This window comes from Cucumis sativus, chromosome 7 (assembly GCF_000004075.3).
Source record: "Cucumis sativus cultivar 9930 chromosome 7, Cucumber_9930_V3, whole genome shotgun sequence".
Taxonomy (NCBI): domain Eukaryota; kingdom Viridiplantae; phylum Streptophyta; class Magnoliopsida; order Cucurbitales; family Cucurbitaceae; genus Cucumis; species Cucumis sativus.
Window position 1 is genome coordinate 15,222,789 of NC_026661.2, and position 17,545 is coordinate 15,240,333.

A 17,545-nucleotide genomic window follows, 5' to 3' on the forward strand; every position below is an offset into this window, starting at 1 on the left:
TTTAGTTACTCAAATATGACAAAATAATTTGAAATCTAGTTTTGTTGATTCGTAGGTCATTTCAATTTTATTCTTCTAAAATTTTAAATATATCAATGATATATCAAATCAAGTACAACCTTGATAATTTTACACGTATAATTAATCATATCAAATGTATTTGTTGGTATAACAAATTGAAAAGTTGTAAGAGAGACAAAACACTTTTAAACATTTCAAGTTCTGATTTATCAGAGATTTATATTTTTTGTGGAAGAAACTTTGTCTTAAGATAAGCCTATTTAATGTTTCTTTCTTTTGTAAAATTTTAGAGAGGAGAATAAAGATGTCTATAATCTTGCAGCTTTGGATTCTGCTCTAAGATATTTTGGATTTTGAAAAGGGGAGTTTCCTCCCAATTGTATTTGCATGTATTATCAAAGTTGAGTTTTTTTTTCTTACCAACAAAGTTAAATTAAGAAATGGTCCTAAACTTTACCATTTATTGTAAAATGAACTACCTAAGAATGTCAAAACATCACAAAACTCAACCATATAAATCTTATAAAAGCTTATTGCACTTATGCTGCCAAAACATTAAGCTTGAACATATAATCGTGCAGATAATTCATTCCCAAATATATACCAACAAGTTTGGACTCATTTATATTAAGTAGGATTGTTGAAAAAAAAATTCAAATATTTGGCACAATACATTATTTCATCATGTAAACATATCTTCAGAATTCTACTTAAGTAAGGCCTCCCGTTTGCCTTCAGGAAAGGTGGTTGAAGCATTTCTAAGTCATCTCACTACCACCTAGTTTTTTCTCGTGTCAATTGGCTTGTTATTTTACACTATGTTGACTTGATATTGTTGCCTTGTTATTCTTTGAATGCACTAACTAACATCATTTATTAGCTCATTCAGATTCTAGAACGGTAAACTTACTGTGTCCTTAAATCTCATCAGGAGATCGAACTAAGAATTTACTAACTAGAGGCATAAGCCAGGTGCCTAACCGGTTATCCGGATTGATACATAACCAAGTAAATAAGAAGGAAAAGGGAACTTTTTTAATCATTCATTCTATTGCTTCCAAGTAACTGGAGGTGAAGAAAACATTCACTATTTTCATTAATGTGTTTCACGAAATAAAAAATATAAGAGGTGCCTTTACACATGATTAATCTCCCACTGACAAACTAGCAATCTAACACAAGGGAAATTAGTTCCACAAATGAAGAGAGTGAATGAACTATAATCTCACCACTTGAAACAAGATAACCTGAACTTTCTCAACTTAACCCCATTTTCTATCGGTAGCTGAAGAAAAATGCTCACACAAACTTTTCTTCTGTTCCCAAATTCCAAGCGTACCACCAGAAATGTTGAAACACTTCAAATGCAGAGGAAATTTGGAGATACGAGAGCATTTTGGCAACATTCTTCATGGAAAATCAATTCATTTAAGCCATTCTTTCAGTTATGGCAACTTGACTGACAATTCACCAAAATTAGACTACACAGGATGACTGATACCATTGAAAAACTAGTAAGATATAAACTAGGAGGAAGGAAAAAATACCGTGAAGCCTTTACACACCGGTTCATCTCCTACACATCCTTGTAGAATAACTGGTATTTTGGAATTCGCTCAGGAGGCAACGGACAATTCACAATGAGCTTGCCTTTCATTGCTCCCCTAAATATTGCCTGCCATAAAAGAAAAATGAAGAATTTTCAAGTCCATTTCCAAGAGAAAAATGAAGAATGTTTTCAAGTCCTCTCCTCCCAAGGGGCTTTTAGAGGAGAGGATCAGGTGGTCTCTCGAATGTGCTGGTTTTGCATTTACTTTCTTTCTAAGTTTATCTGTTTTGTGTGTTCATTCTGTTGAGTACTTGTTCCCCCTTGTTTGGATATTATAATAGAGGACTTTATCTTTAGTTTATATCATCAATATACATCAAAGCTCTATTGCTCTGCTTATATTCTATAATTGTCGGGATGTACTGAGTGCAGGGAAGTTAATATCTAACAAAGTACAAAAAGCTCTTCAACCAGTGAAAATATTGCAAATGCCATAGCTATTTAATGCCATCACAACTAATGTTGCTGTCTAACCACAGGCAAAAATTCCATATAAAAGATCAAACAATCTTTTCCATTCACAGCTTCTAATTTAGGTTCCAAAATCAGAGACCAGTTACCTCCACAACATCAATAAAATCCTGCTTTTGGTGAAAAGCGCCGACCCACTTTGTATGATCCGCAGTCCTGCATGTCAAAAGAATACCCTTTCACCATTAAAAAGAATAAAATAAAATAAAAACACGTAGAATACATAAGAGGCACAATTAAATATTCCTAAATTTACCACCCCCTAACAAAGACTAACTCTATAATTGATGAAAAATAATGAGAAAGAATATAAAAGATTTTCAAGATAATACTTCAGTTCAAACCAACTAAGATAGTAATATCAGTTAGAAATAAGAGGCGTTTTTTGAAAAGGACATGAGTCTCACTATTATTAATATAAATAAAGAGACAAAGCTCAATGTACATAAGGATTATACAAAAAGCAATAGGGAAGAGGGAGGATCAACAAGTGCATTCGGGCATCTCAACTAAGTTGACACCCCCTTAGCGCCCTCAACACAACCAAAAAGCGAAAATACAATATCAAAATTAAAAACCACAAAAACAAAGCCAAACAAAAAGATAAAAAGAATCTGTCCAAAGCAAAAGCAAAAGCAAAAACAAAAACAAAAGCAGCAGGCTGAGAACAAAGAAGAATAAGCGTTGATTGATTGAGCAAAAAACTGTTTGAAGCAGAGGGCTGATCCGGAAGTCCTGATCATCAAGGACTTCAAAGTGGGGATGCTGTAAAGGCTGGCCAATATAACACAATATCCTACGTCGAAGATCTTGTTTTGCAATACATTTTCTAAAAATTCCAATCCACTTTGTTAAAGACCTTTTCAAGGTCTAATTTAAAGATCCATCTTTTCTTTTTTTGGATTCTATAGTCCTCCACAGTTGCGCTTGCTATTAAAACAGGATCCAAGATTTGGCGCTCTTCCAGAAAGCCACATTGTAATAGTTTGTAGCCCCGAGGGTAGGTTAGTATTTTACTTTACCATAAGTTTATTTCATTTTTTGAATTAAGGCTTGCTAAAGCCTATCTTGTCTTCTTTTGTAACTTTCACTGTGTCAAAATAATAAAAAGTAACTCTATCGTGGTTTTTTCTCCATGTTCTAGGGTTTTCCATCTAAACCTAATGGTCTCTTTCTCACTGTTTAACATGGTATTAGAGAGGTACAATACCATAGTTGTCATCAACGGAACCAACCAGTGCAAGATAACCTTACTTTTGCAACAATCTCGCAGCTGTCATAGCTGGCAATGGGCCTCTGATGATCGCCATCAAAGCCACCAACTTTTTCACCATCAATATTACCGCTGTCGTCCAAGCCATCATTGATCGTTGTCTTTAGTCCTTGCATATCCGCCCAACTCTAGCGCCACCATAACTCTTTGATGGAAACCCTAGCTAAAACATACACCGTTAAACCGCAATTAGTGAGTTGTCCACCTACCACAAGGGTAAATCCCTTGCCGCAGCAACAAGCTTCTTACAGAAACCAGTTCTTCCTCACCTTGCGTCGCCTAGTCATGAACATCAAGGTTTGGTTGGTTTATCTCCTATTAATGGTACAACAATTGGCTAATCTTCAAACAAGTTTTCAGCAACAAATTGCTGCTCCTGGGACAGCCCTAGGTGCTTCCACAAACATAAATTCCAGTACAATGAATTTTGACATTTCTTTCGACCTACATGTGTTTAGAATCCAGTAACCTCTTTCCCTACTATAATTACAGCAAACTGTTTGTCTAGCTCTATGGGAAATTTCACAGAGTTAATTGCAGGAGAAAAGTTGAATGATCAGAATTATTTCTCCTCGTCTCAATCCATGAAAATGGGCCTTGAGTGGCGTCACAAGTTTGAGATACCAAGACCTAGACTAGGGATCCACAGGAGCGCATTTGGAAAGGTGAAGACTCCCTGCTTCAATCATATTGTTGAATAATAGTATGAAATCTCAGATAGGAAAACCATTGTTGTATGTTACGACTGCTCGAGATATCTGGCTCTGACAGTGATAAGCAAAATGGGGAAACAGACCCCGGTGTGTGAATACTGTAAGAAACCCTGGTATAGGAAGTTACATGGTAGACCACCAAATGGCAGAAGACATCTTTCAAATGACAAGTCCAACTCTAGACAAGCTCTTATAAGTGAATTGGTGAGTGCCCCCTAGTCACAACCTTAGGTAAATTGCCAAAGTGACCCTGGTAAGTACCTCTCAATCCTTAAGACTCCTCATCTCATCATAAATGGTAAGAAACCATGGATACTTGATTCAGAGATCATTTGACTAGATCCTTAAAATATCTTCTGAGTGCTGGTAATGAAAGATTTGAATTGCATATGTGTCCTTCGCTCCTATTGTAGGCACACGTCATATTTCTCCTTTTGATGATTTAACTTTACAAAATGTACTGCATTTACCCAAAATAATTTACAATTTACTATTTATTAGTAAGATAACTAGAGATCTGAATTATCAAGTTGCCTTCTCACCAGATAATGTTTTCTTTTAGGAGTTGAGCTCGAGGAAGATGACTGGCATTGCCCAGCTCAATAGGGGACTTAATTTCCTTGATGATGATGCTCCCTTTAAGAAATGTTTATAGGACTAGTTTGTTGTCTTCTTGTTTCTCAACTTCATAAAAAGATTATACGTTGTAGCATTTTCGCCTTGGTCACCAAAATTTCCAATATGAAATATTTAATTCCTCATTTATTAAATAAAGTTTGTCTCTTTTCTGTCTTATGATGTGTACATCCGTGCAAAGCAGCATAAGGTCACCTTTTCGTCTCAACCTTACAAACCTTCTCAACCCTTCACCATTATTCATAGTGACGTTTTAGGTCCCTCGAGTAAGGATAATAGTTTGTAAGGGAAAACATTGGTTTGTAACCTTTATTAATGATCCTACCCGTCTCACATGGGTTTTTCTCATCACTGATAAATCTGAGGTTTCAACGATATTTCAACAATTTTAAACTACCATTAAGACGTTGCTCGACACAAAAATTACTATTCTTCATAGAAATAACAGTTGTGAGTTCCTTAATAATACCATTCGTGACTTTCTGTTTTCCAAAGGCATTATCCACAAAAACTTGTGTGCCTATACCCCTCAACAAAATGGGTGGCTAAAAGGAAAATCATCACCTCCTCAAGGTTGCACGGTCTCTCATGTGTTGTATACTTTGCTTCCATCATACAGGATGCAGTTCTCACTGCACTCATCTTATTAATTGAATTCCTTCCCATGTTCTCCAACTCAAACTAAGTTTACCCCTTGTGCTCAGAAATGTGTCTTCGTCGGGAATCCCCTTCACCAGCGAACTTATAAATGTTTCCATCCTTCTTCCCGAAAATACTCCATCTCCATGGTCATGGATGTAAACTCCTTGAGGATCAACCTTTCTTTAGGGGAGAGTACAAGAGAAGAGACTAACTTGTCCACATTTTAAGTCCCCACTGACCTTCATTCCCATCATTCCCATACTGAGTGTCCATGACACTGTTCCACCCACTAAACAAATCCCTGGGATAACTTACTAAAGGAAGAATCTCATAAAGGAAATGCAGTACATGGAAGAAAGGGAGCTCTTGAAAAAGAATAATATGTGGGACCTTTGTGCTCTTCCTAAGTAGTTGGGTGCAAGTAGGTGTTCAATCTAAAGTATAAATCAGAATATTGAGGCTTATATCAACTTTGATTGGCCAGGATCAGTTATTGACAAAAAAATCTACTTCTGGTATTGTACCTTAGAGTGGGGTAACCTAGTTACTTGGAGAAGTAAAAAGCAAAGTTTGTTGCTAGAAGCAGTGCTAAAGTTGAATAAAGAGCTATCAGTTTGGAAATCTATAAACAAATATGGTTGAAGAAAATTGTCTAATCTTCACCAAGATAGTGTTTTACCTATGAAGCTCTATTGTGATAATAAAGTGGCTATAAATATAGCCAATAATCCTGTACAACATGATAGAACGAAACATGTGGAGATTAACACAATTTATAAAAAAGAAACCGGACAATGGCAATATTTGTATTCCGTATATTCCATCTTGTCAACAAGTTGGTAATGTTCTCATCAAAGGGTTACTTAAGCCAAGTTTTGACTCGTGTTAGTAAGTTGAGTCTGATTGACATCTATGCCCCAACTCAAAGGAAAGTGTTAGAAATAAGGGCCTTTGTTGATAGTTTATAGCCTCAAGGGTATTTTAGTATTTTAATTTACCCTAGTTTATTTCCTTTTTCGTATTATTTATCTTGTAACTTTCATTGTGTGAAAATAATAAAAAGTGACTATCTGTCATGGTCTTTTCTCCCTGTTCTAGGGTTTTCCACATAAACCTAGTGTTCTCTTTCTCACCGTTTAACAACATCCACAAAACTCAAAGATCTTTCTTTGTCACAAAAAATTCATTGATTTTCTATTGAATATAACCATGACTAAAAGCATTTAATAAAGAGGTCATTTGTGTCTTCTCCTTGCTTGTTAATTTTCCATTTTATTGAGGAAAAAAAGATCTTATTTTCAAATATTACAAAATATAGCAAAATATCACAGTCTATCTACGATGGACCGCGATAGACCGCGATAGACTACAATCTGTATATATCTTAATAATGATAAACATTGATAGTACAAATAGATTGTGATATTTTTCTATATTTGTAAATATTTTCAAAAGTTGTCATTTAAAATAATTTCGCAAAAAAAAATTAAAATACAAAAGCATACAAAAAAAAATACCACAAAAGGAAAAAAGTCACCAAAGAAAAGGTTTCCAACTAAGTAAGATATTGCCTAGGTAAAAAGTCTTAGAAACTGAACCCAAAGAGAAACATGAAAGCTCACCAAAGACCAAACTTCGCTAGGGTCCCTCTTCTGACCATGAAATACTCTATTCTTCCTCTTCCCCAAGATCCCACAACAACATGCACACCCCAGCAAACCAAATAAAATTGCCTTTCAAAGTGAAAGGCAAATGGAGGAGGAACTCCTTGATCATCAAACGAACACCCCTCTAACGAGCAAGTGCAAAATCAAACTCCTGAAAGAAGCCATGCCACACAGATATTGCAAAATGACACTCCAAGAGAAGATGATTGAAGTTTTTCTCTGCCTTTCGTCAAAGAAGACAACTAAAAGGACCCATGAACAAAGGCATCTTTCTCAAAAGTTTATCCACCGTGTTGACATAACCAAGGAAAACTTGCCAAAAAAGAACTTGACTTTCTTTGGAGTCCTAAATCCTCCATAATACGCCAAAGACTGACTTCAATAAAAGAAGGATCCAATAAAATTCCTAAGAACGACTTACAAGAGAATCCCTCCAAAGGGGTAGGACTCCAAACATGAAGATCCCTTCTCCCAAGCCTAAAGTCAAAACCCTCAATCAAGGAGAGAAGATAGGCTACCTTAGGCATTTTCCTATTCGACAACAGTTAACAGAACGCAAAGGAGAAAGAAATAGAATTCCCCAACCAAACCAAAGAAGAAAGAAACAGAAGTCCCCAACCAAAGGAGAAAGCACCCTCTTCAAGCGGTTTACCCACACTTTCATGAGAATCGTATACACACTAGTAATTAAGTTGATCGGTCCAAAATCTTTCATCCTAGTCACATTTTCCTTTTTTGGGGATAGGGCAAACAAACATCTTAGCCATCAAAGAATAGACACTAGAAGCGAAAGGGTCTCATGGAAGAAGTTGATCCATTGGTAGTAGATGAAGTGTCACCTAATGATGTGTGGATTGTTGAAAATCAAAATAATATTCGGCTACAGTTGATTTCTTGGTTGAGCATGATGATGATTCTAACATCAATGTTTATGACTAGACAACCAAATGTTAAAAGTGGAGATATGTAACTTATTGAAATAATTTTAAAATTTAACAAGTTTCCTAAATTCACTCAGTCCTAACTTTAATTTACAAAATATATTTCATAAACAGATAAAGGGAAGAGATTGATGACATTGGACAAAGAGGAATGGGTTAGATATTGAGAGTGACAAAAAAATGAGGATGAAACTATTAGGTACGGTGATAACTCTATGGAAGATCCCATTACTGTTAATGATAATTATATTGTGGATGAGATTTAGATGAACAATTGAGATTTTTTTTGTCAAGATTAAATTTTTTGTATGTAGTGAACTAATAGGAAATATACTATAATGTTAAGAATATATGAGATCTTATGTTTTATAATTTAAATATGTTTTCTTAATTAGAAATATGGCTCACACTGCCTAGAGGTTTACACCTTGCCTCACCAGGAGAAAACGCCTCTAGGTTGCCCCTTAATTCTTTTAAAATATTGGGAAGGGGAATGCTTTTAGTCATAGTAGTTTCTAAGGAGAGAGGATAGTTTCCCAGCTCTCTTGAATTGCCTGGAGAGTTTGTATTCTCCCAAGGCTGTTTTATCTCATATCAATACATAGTAAGGAGGATCTATACAGCATCCTCTCAACAGAAAACAAATTTTCAGTTTTCTTTTCCCAATAAATTAAATACTCTCCAATATCTTCACTTCTCATTTCAACAGAAATTTGCTATAGATCGCAAGGGATGCTATGCTTCTCTACTGCCCGAATCAAGTAGCTAAGGCCACACAGATGGACATCCACATGCAATGTTACATAACCATGCTAGACATATTTGAACAGAAATCAAGCAATGAATTAACTAAGACCAGCAGGATAAAACTAACCCTGAATCCATCTTCATATGATGGGCATTGAAGAAGAAAACAGTGGACGGTATGAGAGTTATGTCAAAGTACTTGACATAAACCTGTATTTCCTCCGAATCAATATCAACCAATGCTACTGAAGCAAACTTCGATACTTCTCGTGCGCACTTAGCAAGCTAAACCATTGAAAGAAAATGAAACACAAGGAAAAAGGAAATCATCGATTTTGAAAAAGCGTATCAACCTTGGAAGAAAAAAACAAAATTCAGGGATGTTAGAAATAGAGGGACTTGGTTACACACAATGTCATCAAGGAGGAGACAAACTGAATCAGAACACCGCCCAAATCGGAGAATTAGGACCTTATCAATCGTATCCCTAATAAGGGAATCCACCTCTCCCTTCTTTGTTAAGGTTCGTAGAAGATAGCTCATCCTCCTTTGCCTGCAACGTCGACAAGTTAAGTTTAAGCTTAAGAAACTAAAGCAGCTTCAAGACACCCAACGTTGTCAAGTTAAACTTTTCCAGACTATTCACACACATCTTATTCAATCTAAACGATCAAAGCCGAAAGCATTGCAGCTTAAACCTAAAATCAACAAAATTGTGAACCACGGGAGGGAAGAGTTAAATTAACTAACCTTGCTGTGAAGCGCCACCACCAACGGAGCTTGCTGGTAGCGTCGAGGATTGACGCCGATGCTGCGCCGCCGCCGAATTCCCTAGCCGGGGTGAAAAACAAGCTGCCGTCCAAAATTGCGAATTAAAATTTTCCTAGTTATAAATTATATTCAAATTCATATATTTATAACATTTATTTTTAAGGCTTTTTTTCGTTTTTAAGAACTAGGGTCCCATATACGAATATCCCTCCTCCCGTAGATTAACAAAGAAATCACCATGTAATGATAAAAGTGCCACAATATCCACTGTTTCTCCATCAAACAATAAATGACAGAGCCTCAAGAGAGGAGAAGACTCATAGCTCGACTAAAAGAAAGAATACTAAAAGCAAACAATGAAAAGCGAAAGTAAAACTGTTTCCTCATATGACATGTCACAAATCCTTCTTGTCTCACTTGCACTAATCATTATTGTCTCACTTGCCAGATTTCCTATGTTTTTACTTTGCTTGAAATATTAAACATATAAAAGGATGGGTAGTCACGCATACTCAGTAAAGGGACTCACTACTAGTCCCGTCAGGTGTCAGCTAGTTTTGGGTATTTCTTTGTCGAACCCTAATTGGAAGTTAACAGACACCTAGTAGAACAACTAGTAGGTCTTATTGAGTATATGTTTATAGTCACCATTTTTTATGCTTAATTTTTCAAACAAAGATAGAGGAAAGTTGGCCAATGACGACAAATGACTGTGGCTTGCCATAGAAAAAAGCTCATGTTGCTTATGCTTTATGTTTACGGTATTTTGACTTATAGTATTTTATTTGACTTTATAGAACTTATGTTTTACTTTTATGTTAATTTTAAATAGGGTCTGAACTAGCATTTTATTTACTATTTTATCCACATACTTTATTTATGAGTTATAAATGAGTATTTGAAGTTTCTCATTAAAAATTTCATTAATTGTTCAAACTTTGCTGGCAAATCCTACTATTTTGTCCTTTACGATTATAATTGGAACATCTTCACGGGTGGATTTATTAAGGGGTCTTGATGAACTATTAAATTGTGTCCTTTACGATTATAATTGGAACATCTTGATGAACTATTAAATTTGCCTATAGATGAAATTCTTTGTTTTCTAGGTCTTCTAGCTTGACATTTAAATGTTGGTGATAACTTGTAGAAATACAAGTTATTATGGCCGTTTAGGTAGAACAATGGAGCCAGAACGCATGATAATGTGTCAAAACACGTAGCTTCTACTGCACATTCATAAATATAAGAGAATACAATGTGAATAAGCCTTCATTCCTATTTTACCCTGTTTTTCAATGTTTTATTGCAGTATTATAAAGAAAAGAAGATATAGTGAATCACAGAGAAGTGCATGCAAAAGTTAGGTGAAAGGATCCATTTGGCCATTACATCCCTAGGCAAAGAACCATGTCATCACACGATGAAGATTCACTAGCAGACAAGAATGATAGTTGGAGTTTATGTGACTTGATGAAGCTGCAATTGACACTGACATGATTAGAAGAATAGAAGTTTTCCATTGAAAGTGATCTATATAAAACCTCCTACACCAAGTAATCTTTTCTGGTCTGAATGGATCAAAACCTAGAGAGTTCCATTAAAGGTCTGGTCTAAATGGACCAAAACCTAGAGAGTTTCATTGGAGTCGACGGAAAGAACTAGTATTTTCGCTTTTTGTAAAAGATTTCATCCTCTTCTCTAGTCAGCCTTGTAAGTGAGAGCTTAGAGAGAGAACCACCATTTTCTTCCCTCCTAACTTGTAAAAGGCCAAAGAATGCTTAGACATTCTGCCACTTAGTTTTCATCTCTTTACTTTCCAGTTTTGTATTCCATTGTATGTATGATTTTATATTGTTCAGTAGCCGAAGGCATACATTCTTTAATACATTGCAACTTTATACATTTTTAATCCATCATGTCTTTATTGTTCACTTGTCAAAGTGTTATAAGTAGTTAGACTTGTGATAAGTTCTTGATATGAAACTTAACTTATAAGGTTTATCACGTTACTGGAGCTTTACTCCATCGTTTGGCCAACGTCTATCACCAACTACTCGAGAGAGTAAGTAACAAGGACATTGCTAACGTGCACAAGATGGAGTTTGGAGACAAACTCTATCTTAACAATTAAACCTCCATCATTTGTGTCCCAAAAGGAGAACAAGTGTGGTAACTTGGTGCCGAGAGGTTGTCACCCTTAAAAGAAAGGTAATATGAGTCTTATAAGTAACAACTTTTAAATAGTTACCACTTAACTAAGTTTTATCATTTGCATCTCAAGAGGCGAACAAGTAGCGTTTAGGGCACTGAGAGGTATTTGCCTTAATTCAAAGATAGTTAATCTGATCTCTATTGCATTAAGGCTAACATGCACCTTAGTCACCTATAATGCGAAGACATTCCTTCACTCCTTAACACAAGTTAGTTCATTCTCCATCTTCTCACATTATATGCCACCTTTTATAGAATCTCTAGCGTAGATATTAGATTTAGTACTTAGACATATTTTTACTTTACATGTATAGTTATTGCATACCGCCTAGATGAGAAGTAAGTTGTATATCTAAGGTTTGATAGAAATTCCTTATGTTCGACCCTAAACTTTTTAGGAAACCTATCGTTTCGCTTACACTTTGGCAAGCAATAGGAAAACTTGTATTACATGCATATCATGAGAAGTTTAGCAACACATAGATAGGAATTGCATCTTTTATCGCATGACCCTATTCTAGCTACCTAATATGTTGCTTAATTAGAGCCCTAACATGACAAACATATGCACATAAACAACACAAACAATTGGGGTAATGTTTTCATGACATTATCTCCAACTCTCCAATCCAAATGAGTTCCAATAGGTTGAACACAATCATTGTATGTTGCAAATAGCGTTTCTCTATAATAAAACCCAGATACATAAGAATAGCTATCTAAATTAAGCATTCATAGAACAACAAGCCCATATGCACATGGAATTTCCTCAACATTCCATACTCGACAGCTAGATCCCAAGTTTAACTTCACTATGAACTGTTGATTTTCATCCATCATTTTGTATTCAATGATGCTAATTGGATCAACCTAATAGATAAGACAAGTAAAGGAAAATTAAAAAATAGAGAAAATATGCACAAATAGGAACATATAGACACTGATAGCAATCTATATGTGTCTCTCTGAGATACAAACATAAAAAAATATTCTTACCAATAAACTTCTTGACTTTTCATATTCTAAACGCAACATGTTCTCAACCCTAGAAGTCAAACAAGTTGTCATTGCAAAAGCTACTTTACTTCATTCATAAAACCACGTTTGTAATACACCTCTAATTGAACTAAGCATGATAGCCTCAAGTAGCTCTCTAAGATCTTTAAACATTGAGTTTACACTTTCTACATAATTTGATGTCATCATTATGTACTTTCGTGTTTATGAATATGTTCGATAACATGTATAAATACTTGTTATTATAGCCTCTTTTATTAGAACAATGAGACCAAAATGCATAAGAAGAAGATCGAAGTGCGTAACTCATGTTGTAAATACATAAGTACTTAAAAATACATCTTACATAAGCATTATGTCTCTTAGTCTGAAAACTGTTATTATAAGAAAACTCCATCAAATGCAAGTGAGAGTCTACTTGGAAACTCTAATGCACAAGCTCATAGCATATCCACTAAAATTTGGTTCAAACGTTGAGTTTGACCATCAGTCTATGGGTGAAAAGTTGTACTAAAATCTAACCTCGTGCCCATGGCAGTCTGAAGTCTCTTCCAAAACTTGGAAGCAAAACGTGCATCTCTATCATAAACTATCGATACGACACTCCAAGAAGTCTCACAATCTCAGTCAAATATAATTGTGCCCACTTACTAGCAGTATAAGTGGATTTTCCTAGGACGAAATGTGCCGATTTTGTAAGACTGTCAACAACAACCCAAATCATTGTATAATCCTTCAAGGTTCTAAGCAATCCTGTAATGAAATCCATAGACACATTCTCCACTTCCACTCTAGCACACTCAAAGGCTGCAACAAACATGTTGGTTTATGTCTTGGTGCTTTAATCCGCTAGCACACCAAGCACTTACTAGCAAAATCTGTCATTTCTCTCTTCATGTTACTCCACCAATAAACTCGTTTCAAATCCTGGTACATCTCTGTGCTACCTGGATGCATGGAAAATGAGGAACTATGAACCTCAATCAATAACTCTGTCTTAACTGCACTGTCTGTTGGCACACATAATCCTTTCTCAAACATAAGTTCGTCATCAAAGGACATGGGGAACTACTTAGCTTGTCCTACTTCTGCTAGGAGACGCTTCTCAATCAAATAAGGATTAGTGAGCTGAACAACAACAATTCTTTGTGTCAAGGTCGGTTGTACTGACAACTGAGCTAACTGTGAGGTGACGTCCCCCACTGAAACTGCAATCTCAGCTCTCTCATGGTCTCTATGCAAAATAACCTGTCTAGTAATGAATGTTGCAGAATGTGATACCTTCCTACTAAAAGCATCGACTACTACATTCGCCTTACTTAGATGGTACAAAAATCTCACAATCATAGTCATTTACTAACTTAACCCATCTTTGCTATCAAATATTCAACTTCTTTTGAGTGAAGAAGTATTTCAGACTCTTATGGTCAGTAAAGATGTGTACCTTCTCACAATACAAATAGTGTCTCCCAATCTATAATGCAAAAACCCACAACTGCCAATTCCAGATCATAAGTAGAGAGTAGTTTTGCTCATGACTCTTTAATTAACTCAAAGTACAAGCAACTACTTTACCTTGTTGAACCAGAACACCATCCAAACCTTTTTGTTTTTTTTTAAGCATCACTATAAATCACGAAACTCTCCAAACCATCACGTACGGTAAGCATCGGTGTGGTACAAGTTTCTGCTTAAGATTTTGAACACTATCCTCATAGGCTTTATTCTAAACAAACGGAATCCCTTTCCTGGTTAACTAAGTTGAATGGTGTAGTTATACGAGAAAAGTCTTATACAAACCGTCTATAATAACCTATTAAACTTAGAAAGCTACGAACCTCACTAACTATGAAAAGTTGAGGCCAGCTAGTAACAACTTCAATCTTTGTCAGATCCACATAAATCTCATCTCTAGATACCACATGGCTTGGAAATGATACTTGGCCTAATCCAAAACTTGCATTTTGAAAACTTTGCATACAACTTGATGACTCGAAAAACCTCTAAAACCATGTTAAATGCTCCTCATGCACTATCATATTTAATTAATATTTCATTTAAATCATATTTAAATGATATCTCTCACTAACCTATAGTTTTAGTTTAATTAATTTAAATAAATAAAATTAAACTGAACTATTAATTAATTCTCTAATTAGTTAATTGCTAAATTAAATATATTATATTTAATTTAATTCAAATTTGAATCATATTCAAATATAAATTCTTCGCATAATCTATAGTTTTAACGTGTATCATATACACATTAGTTAAACTTTAACACATAGTTTTAATATGAATCTAATTCATATTAAATTAGTATTTAAATTCATTCAAATATTTTATTATCATAAATTAATCTTGAATCATATCCAAATTAAATTTATATAATAAAGTTTAATTAAAATATAAACTTTATATAATAATGTATCACCATATATTTATATTAATTAATTCCAAAGTAAATTTGAACACTTCAAATTACAACCAATATATATTAATTTCATTATCCTTTAAGAACTTGAAAGGAGACCTAATGGATCTATAGATTTGAATCTACAACGATATGAGATTAATTAGCTAAACTCATTGACCACATTAATCAATTTTTTTCGTTAACTGCATGTACACTTCACTAGAGACTCACAACTAAACTCTCTTCTCACAGTAGATATATTTCTATATGTTCACGGATATAAACCAATAATAGTAAGTTAGTCCTTCACAAGTGTTCATAACACCAAGCTAGATCAAATTACTATTTTACCTCTAGGTTACTTCTAGTTCTTAAATACCTAGGTCATCCTTATGAAATAGAAACCTTAACTAGTTAATGGAGTTACATCTAATGGTTACTATTTCGTGATCCGGCCTCATGCAAACGCATTGCATAGGATACCCTCACTCACATGTCATGTACACGAACACGTTGAATCATTGCATTTGTATCAACTACAAAGTGAGTCGCATCCATATTGTTATCACGATAAGGTACCCAACCTTATTTCTATATACTATAGACTTTTTAAGTTGTATCTCAAACATTGATCCTTGTTATCTCTAGATACTATTCAAGACTCATCAAACAGCTTAGGGTATTAGTTTATTGAATTTAGGTTATTAAGACAAAACTAATAATATAATCAATGCTTTATTGAAATTATGATAATAACATTTTATTAATAGCGGTAAACGTATTACATTTACTAGCTACAAATTTTAAGACATAAAACCCCAACATCAACATCCTCAGGGGATTAACTTCAATGCCTCCTACAACATCTCACAAGTCTTGACCTTAGAGATATGACTTCATGCATATATGGTCCATGTTTTATAATTTTGAGTGTTAAGCTTCTTGATTCCTCCAAAAACTTGAAGTTTTCTCATCATCATGTAATGTTTAATGCACTCTACAATTAGTTGTGTCCCAAACAACAAATTTCATAGTCCTAGACTATACACAATCCTCAAGAGCTCCAACACTGCAAGCTAAGCTAGCTTGTCTTTGATACCACTTGTTAAAGAAATTGACACAAAAGAAAGAGACACTCACTTGGAAGAAAGAAAATTTACAAACGATGGACACTTTTGGAAAGAACCTTCTTCTACTCTCAAAGGACTCACTCACTTCCACTCAAAGTTTCTCTCTAGCTCTCTTACTTTCTTTCTTCCTCTCTTTGCTTACTTTGCTTTCTTGCTTTATTTTCTTGGCTTGGTTCACAAATGAAGACAATCTCTATATATAAGTGTGAGATCTATATATAAGTGTGAGATCCTTGGAGACCAAACAAAAGGATCTCCCTAGAATTCTAACTATTCTAGATACTTCATAGTTTATCCTTATCTCAAGAGACTCTCTAGAATTCCTTAGCCTATATAAAATGTAGGATATTTTAGACATTTTCTTTTAGATATTTATATTTACATATGTTAGATTTTTTGACAAATATAAAATCAGTTCTATTTTTATTTAAAGAAAGGTGAAATATATTCCTTATGTTTAAGATGTTTTATCAATATCTTTTAATAAGGAGTCAAAAAATCTTCCTTAAATATTTCTTTTTTAAATACCTTCTTTAAAGAAGAAGATATTCCTCATATTTAGGAATATTTTGTTGTAAGTTCTTCTTTTTTGGCTCTTTAGAAAGAAGAAGTTTTATGAACGTAAAATTATTCTTCAAAATGGTGTTCAACAATTTATATTTTTGGTGAAGAATCTCTACGAAGGTAAATCAGTTACCTTCTGCATTATGACAGATTGTATGAAGATCGTCAAAGGATTTGACAGAATATCGATCGATAAGAAATATGAATGAAGGTTGAGATAATTGTACTGCGGTTAATGAATTTAGGGGAGTCTAAATTCGTCTTCGAGGAGATTCAAGTTTACCATTAGGGGAGCTTGAGTTGATACGGTTAAGTTATGGTGATAACTTGTTAATGTAACAGTTGTGATAAGGTACATATTTTGAATCTCAACAGTATTTCTTATCTGAGCAAAACAGCTCCCCAGATGTAGGTCATATTTGCTAAACTGGGTTATCAAAGCTTCTGTGTTATTTGTCGTTTTGTTATTTGTCTTCTGTGTACTCTAGCTATACTTGTAGTTAAATATTTTTGATATAGCTAAAGGGTATTTAACCTCATCTCACCTGTTTTTCAATTGGTATTACAGCAGGTTGGTGCAGGTTCATTGAGTTCTCAATGGCGTCGATCAGGAAAGGTGGATCACTAACTCATCCTTCAGTTCTAGATGTGGATAATGCATATTGAAAGGCTTGTATGAAATCCTTTCTCATTTCAATCGACAATGGATGTTC

At 34.6% G+C, this 17,545-nt stretch overlaps 1 protein-coding gene across 4 annotated transcripts; it reads right to left on the reverse strand.

The window, feature by feature from the left end:
* Positions 1 to 1,052: 1,052 nt before the first annotated feature.
* LOC101210997 (thioredoxin-like protein 4B) lies at positions 1,053 to 9,768 on the reverse strand. 4 transcript variants are annotated; one of them, XM_031889386.1, is made up of 6 exons: positions 9,471 to 9,768; positions 9,132 to 9,273; positions 8,848 to 9,005; positions 2,191 to 2,257; positions 1,569 to 1,696; positions 1,053 to 1,428 (listed from the first exon to the last, which is right to left on the reverse strand). In XM_031889386.1, the coding sequence occupies exons 2-5, from the start codon at positions 9,261 to 9,263 to the stop codon at positions 1,598 to 1,600; spliced, it is 456 nt and encodes a 151-aa protein (XP_031745246.1). In that variant the 5' UTR covers positions 9,264 to 9,273; positions 9,471 to 9,768; the 3' UTR covers positions 1,053 to 1,428; positions 1,569 to 1,597. The 4 variants fall into 4 exon arrangements, with proteins under 4 accessions (XP_031745246.1, XP_011659173.1, XP_004139666.1 ...); XM_011660871.2 differs by having other exon boundaries at positions 1,053 to 1,480; XM_004139618.3 differs by having other exon boundaries at positions 1,053 to 1,696.
* Between the last annotated feature and the right edge of the window lie 7,777 nt (positions 9,769 to 17,545).

What these genes read in the sequence shown, in the direction of transcription:
- LOC101210997 (XM_031889386.1), bottom strand. Translation starts at nt 9,263, where the DNA reads ATGAGCTATCTTCTACGAACCTTAACAAAGAAGGGAGAGGTGGATTCC. An exon ending in GTCTCCTCCTTGATGACATT is followed by an intron (nt 9,006 to 9,131) that starts GTGTGTAACCAA and finishes TCAATGGTTTAG; the next exon opens with CTTGCTAAGTGCGCACGAGA. An exon ending in ATTTTATTGATGTTGTGGAG is followed by an intron (nt 1,697 to 2,190) that starts GTAACTGGTCTC and finishes CTTTTATGGCAG; the next exon opens with GCAATATTTAGGGGAGCAAT.